The following is a 6,000-nucleotide window of genomic DNA, read 5'->3' as shown; positions in this document are numbered from 1 at the left end:
TTTTGTTTAGCTAAATGACAAATATCACAAGGTTCATTAATAGGCTTGGAAATAAAAGGATATTCATGTAAAGTTGAAGCTTAGCCAAACCAACCATCTTCATTGTGCTTAGTTCCTGGATTTGGCATAAAAGACCCGAAAAGGTTAATTTGTGATTGAGACTTGAAAGGAATTTTGAAATGAAGAAAAGATTAAAGCTAAAATCTGGAACATAAAGAACATTATAAATTGTAAAATTTGGAGCAAAATGAACAGTGCCAGCATAATGTGAAGTGACTATGGACCCATTGGGTAGATGAATATTAATGGGTTTTATTTTTGAAAAAACTTGAAAATTTTTTAGAGAACAACTAATGTGATCAATTGCTCCAAAATCCACAATCCAAGATGACGAATTATATAATGAATTGAAAGAGAAGACATGAGAAGTTTGTTGTGTGACATTACAAAAAATAAAAGGCGCGTTACCACTAGGACCAGAAAAAGAATTTGGGCCTTTTTGAATGAGGTTGACCCGAGTGGAAGAATGAGGCTTATTGCTATTTGCACCACTTGTGGCTTGTTGGAGTAGAGACATTAAATGCTGATATTGGGCCTGAGTGAAGTTAAGACCTGATCCATGTTGTTGCTCAATAGATTTTTGCGACGGAGAAAGCTAGTCATCGGTGGCTTTGTAGTTAACAGAGGAAGGACCGCTAGAAGAAGAACCACCGTTGGGGTTGTAGAAACGTGGACGACCCGGATATCATGGATGACCAGGAGGGTAACCGTGTTTGCTATAGCAAACATCAACGGTGTGCCCTGTTCTCTTACAATAAACACACATTTTTGAAGATCTGGCTTGTTGGGTTTTGCCACCACTACCTCCGCCGCTTGGTCCACCACCTCCACCACTGCAAGTTTTACCATGAAAAGAACGTGCGTCAGTGGCATTTGTTGAAGGGGAAATGACATTATTAGCAAAGTAATTTGGCGCATCTAGAGGAGAAACGGCAGTAGCATGCTGTCATTCATTTTGAATGACCATGGAAAAGACTCTGTTAATAGAAGGTAGAGGATCCATTAGTAAAACTTGGGAACGAACAACATTGAATCTGTCATCAAGACCCTTAAGAAAGCAAATAATAAAATCCTGTTGATGGTAAACGCGGGCTTGACAATCACACGGTGGAAAAGGACGAAAATTATCAAGTTCCTCCCAAGATGCCTTTAGAGTAGTAAAGAAATCTGTGACAGTGAGTGGACCTTGCTTCAAGGCATAAATTTCCTCCTGGAGTTCTGCAATACACAAAAGATCGCTCTGAGAAAAACGTTCTCGTAAATCATTCCAGACATCAACAACACGGTCCAGATAAATTATGCTTTGCGCAATCAACGGAGAGACATAATTTATGAGCCATGACATGAGCAGCATGTTGCAACGCTCCCATGGAGGATAGGTAGGATCATTAGGACTTGGAATAGGAAAAGAACCAGTAAGGAACCCCATTTTGTTTTTGGAAGTGAGAGCCATGCGAAAGGAACGAGACCAAGAGTGGTAGTTACCACCGGAGAGGACTAGAGAAACTAAGACAGAGGAGGGGTTCTCACTAGGTTGTATGTAAAAAGGACTTGATGGATTTTGGCTAGGGTCAATAAAAGGAGGTGGGTCTGAGATGTGATCACTGTGAGGGGACCCAGGTTCAGAAATAGAGGTTGCCATGGTAGCAAAAAAAGGATATCAGCAGAGCTCTAGGAGGGAGCTTTGATACCATAAAAGATAAAAGGACAAATGTGCAATATAGTTATGAAATGTTCGGTGTATTGATTATCCCAATGTGAGCAATATATGTACAAGGTGAAAGGCATCAACAAGGACAAAATAAAATAAAGGAATATTGTTACAATATACATCTAATACCATCTAGAAGCTACTGATATTTATAGCAAACGTAACAGAAAATAAACTAAGAATGTACTGAGGAATAATTTGTGGGCCGAGGAATGGATTGGGCTAAGAAAGCATTGGGCTTCTTTTATTTTAGTGTGGCATCAGACGTGGATGAGACAGAGAGTTCATTGTCTCAATGGCGTCAGATGCCGCTTGAGTAGCATCAGGCACGACCTACATGTTGTATGTTGGTTGTTTTATGATAAACTATAGTTGAATATTGATGATTAAGTTGTATCTATGCTAATGTATGATGAATACCTATATTGTAAGTTGATAGATGGATTAGTGATGTTATGTTGTAAGTTGTATGTTGTACAGTTGTTAAATTTGTGAAGCTGTAGACATGTGGTTGAGATACATGTCTTAATTAAGATACGTAGATGCCAAAGGTGAATTATGTTGTTTTAAAAGTTGATTTTCCCGCTAAGTTCTATGTGGTTTAGTATGGGGTAGTCGAACCATATCTTAGTTGAATAACTAATCAAGTAAAGTACAATATTGGAGACTTAATCTTTAACTTAGCGTTGGAGGGTTGTGGTAAAGGTAGTTGGTGGACTAATCCCACAGGTAGCTCAGTGTTACAAGCTAATGTCGTGGTAGACTCATACCCAAATTGTTTTACCTTGACATAGTATCATACTTGTTTAAGTGACAAAATCTGAGAAATCAAATTAAGTTGTATATGCTTGGCTCTCCTTGAGGCCTAATGCTATTTTATGTCTAACCTGATTGAGATATGTCTAACGTTATGGTTCGATAGGGCTAAGTCACTTAAACCACTCATTTTTATTATAAAAGATCTTTTTAGTTGACATACATGACAATGCATTAGTTGTTAATATATGTATGTTGAAATGTTAACTATGATAAAGTTAACAAATGATGAGTATGTTATAAGTTATGAGTTGTACTATTATTAATCTATACTTTTGTTACTTTGTTGTGTTGTTGGAAGTTGTTTTCTTTAGTAAGCTTATATTTTTTTTCTTGTGATTGAAACTCTACGATGATTACACTAAATATGCGAGTAAAATAGGATTAGGCGACAAAGTTCGACTGTTTTGAATGACTTTTAAATGAAATCATATTCTGGAATCCTCAATTGATCGTATAGAAGAAATTTTGTATTGTCTAGTCTCTAAAATATATATATATATATATATATATATATATATATATATATATATTTATTTGATATATTAAATTTATATTTGTGTATATTTTATATATTTTATTCTATGTTTGTTTAACTTCCGCTTAAATATTTTTTTTTAATAAATGTGATTATTTCTCATATCGTTACAATTTTATTTTATTTTATTTTTTAAAATGTTTTTTTTAATCTAAATATACTGGCAATCAGTCCAAGAATGTGTTCTTTTTCACTAATTGATACAAATCATACAATGAGCAACTTGCATGTGTACGGGCATGACTCCACCGCCTATTATATGTCAGTGGCACTGTTAAAAATTTGTATTGTTTCGCTCCATACTCAGTACTTTCCAGAGCACGCTACAATAATTTGGCTACTTTTCAGATTATACATCTCTATATTTCTATTTGTTTAGATTATTTTCGACAATGCTTTCTATTTTCTGTAGGCACATCAAGTATCTTCTAGACAATAGATTTCAAGGGTATGTGCATGTGCTGTTCATCACTTTAAATTATTTTTAATAAATTTACAGCATCCAGCTTCTGAGTTGTGATCATGAAGCAAGCCAGGTTACTAGTAAGTCAACAATCATGAGTAGCTAGGGAGTGGAATATATTGCAAAACTCGAGTCCATTCTTCCATCTGATGACACAAGGAGAATAGTAAGTAACTATAGTATCAAAAATTTGTTTTCAAAGTCCCACATGTAGTTGACTCACTGCTGATAAATTGTAATGAATAAATCACTAATTAAATTACATAAATAGATATAAATAAAATACAATTACATAAAAAGAAGAAAAAAATTATATATATATATATATATATTAATATTATGCTTCAGTAAAATATATATAAGTGCATTGTTTGATTCTTGCAAGTTGTGCTACTGGCTGCGCATGCTTCATATGTAATTTTATAAAATTGTTAAGTAAATATAAATTTATGTTAATGTAATTCTTGTTTGAATAACAAATGTTATAAAATTAATTAATTTTGGAAGACAATGTTGTTTGAAAATTTATAATTTAAAATTAATTTTAAATGCATAATTACCGAAATAAATTTAAAAATAAAATGCAGAATTTTAAAATAAAACTTTCGCTTTTTTGTTGGGCTTGGTACTTTTCTTTCTTTCTCCGGCCCAATCCACATAATGAATCATCTCACTCATTTTTATTTATTTATTTTTTTTTTTTGGTAAGAGTCATCTCATTCCTTGTAACCTTGTCCAATTTTTCTTGGTGGTACACCGCAACTAGAGATGGCAAATATACCTATATTCGCGGATAATACTCGAACCCGTCCTGACTTTAACAGGAAATACCCGGTTTGACTGGGTACGGTACGGGTAAAACCCGATATATTAAATCGGGTACGGGTACGGGTACGTGTATGTACTTACCTGCCCCGTACCCATACCCGTATCCGTCTCCGTTTCCATTTTTAATTTAATACTCACTTTCAATTTAATTATATTAAAGAGTTTTAATATTTTTTATGTGTGATTATTTATTATAATATAAGATAGAGAAATAACCTAATTATAATTATAATATAATAAAAAAATAATTTAAAAGTATAAAAAAATTACAAAAAATAAAAATAAAAAAATTGACGGGTACGGGTACAGGTATACCCGATACCCGACGGGGACGGGAATGGGAATGAAAATCACATACCCGACGAGTACGGGTACGGGAACGGGGATGAGTTTGAGTCGCAAGACGGAGACGAGTATCATGAAACCCGTACCCGACCCGCCCCGTTACCATCCCTAACCGCAACTAGAGCAAGTTGGGTTTTAAATTGATTTAGTCCCATTTTATTAAACTTTTCCACAAATATTTTTAAAAAAAGAAAATAAGAAAGAAAATTAGAGTAAGTATTTTCTTAAATTAAAATTAACTTGTATTACGTAAATTAGAAAATATATTTTAGAGGAATTAATATAAGAAAATTTTTATAAATTAGTTTATCATATGATAATTTTAAGTTTTAAAGAATTTTATTTTATTTTTCTATAAGTGCAGGTAGAAAAATGCATCTAAACAAATCCTTAATGGACATAGTTGACTTGCATCCAACAATTGAGAGTTTTAGTATTGATCCTATGCATTCGCACAACACTTATTTATAGTTAGAAGGTTTTCTTCACCAAATCATTTTTTGCGCTTTGAGAAGGAAAGGGCAAAGATGTAGGGAGTGTTTGAATTTAGTTTGACATACCTAAACTTGAGTTAAAAAATGGTTTTTCAATTAACCATGATACTTGACATTGTGTTAGAAACATGACTCTAAGTTTTAGAATCAAGTTTCATTGATGCTAATATAACAAGAATTTGCATCGATACTAACTTGAGTCACATATGTTATTTATTTTATGCATACCCTTAATTATGTTATTTGTTTCATGTATATTCTTAGTTAAACTTAAGTTATTTTTTATAATCATACACCTAAAATTAATTTTGATTGCAATCTAATAATATTGTTTATCAAAATCAATTTTTTTTAATATTGTTATCTAAACAAGAATAACGTTACTACATAATTACATTTACTTATGATTAATCTTATAAAATTATGTTAATTTACAATCAATTTTATATATGAATATCTAAAATTCTCTAAGAATATTCAGTGATAACGCTTATAAGGACTTTAATGGTAAATTCAGTGCTAATTCTAAATGTTTGTAAGAATGTAGAATAGTTTTATAGCTTTATTAAAGAATCTTGAAGTTCTCTTTATATAAGAATTTTCTTTTCAAGCTAAGAAAGTTAGTCACATTTGTTTCCCCATGAGGAATGCATTAATAAGAAAAAAAAATGCATTAGATGTCAAGTACCTTAATTTTGACAAGTTTCTTTATTATTTTTCTAAGTCCAATTTATCTAGTGTTTAC

At 32.3% G+C, this 6,000-nt stretch overlaps 1 protein-coding gene across 1 annotated transcript; it reads right to left on the bottom strand.

The window, feature by feature from the left end:
* Window positions 1-1,006: 1,006 nt before the first annotated feature.
* LOC145955025 (uncharacterized) lies at window positions 1,007-1,702 on the bottom strand. Its single transcript, XM_083069722.1, has one exon. The coding sequence runs from the start codon at window positions 1,700-1,702 to the stop codon at window positions 1,007-1,009; it is 696 nt and encodes a 231-aa protein (XP_082925848.1).
* Window positions 1,703-6,000: the final 4,298 nt, after the last annotated feature.

Source organism: Cajanus cajan, chromosome 2 (genome assembly GCF_000230855.2).
Source record: "Cajanus cajan strain Asha chromosome 2, NIPB_CcT2T_4, whole genome shotgun sequence".
Taxonomy (NCBI): domain Eukaryota; kingdom Viridiplantae; phylum Streptophyta; class Magnoliopsida; order Fabales; family Fabaceae; genus Cajanus; species Cajanus cajan.
This window is presented reverse-complemented; position numbering and strand designations above follow the sequence as displayed.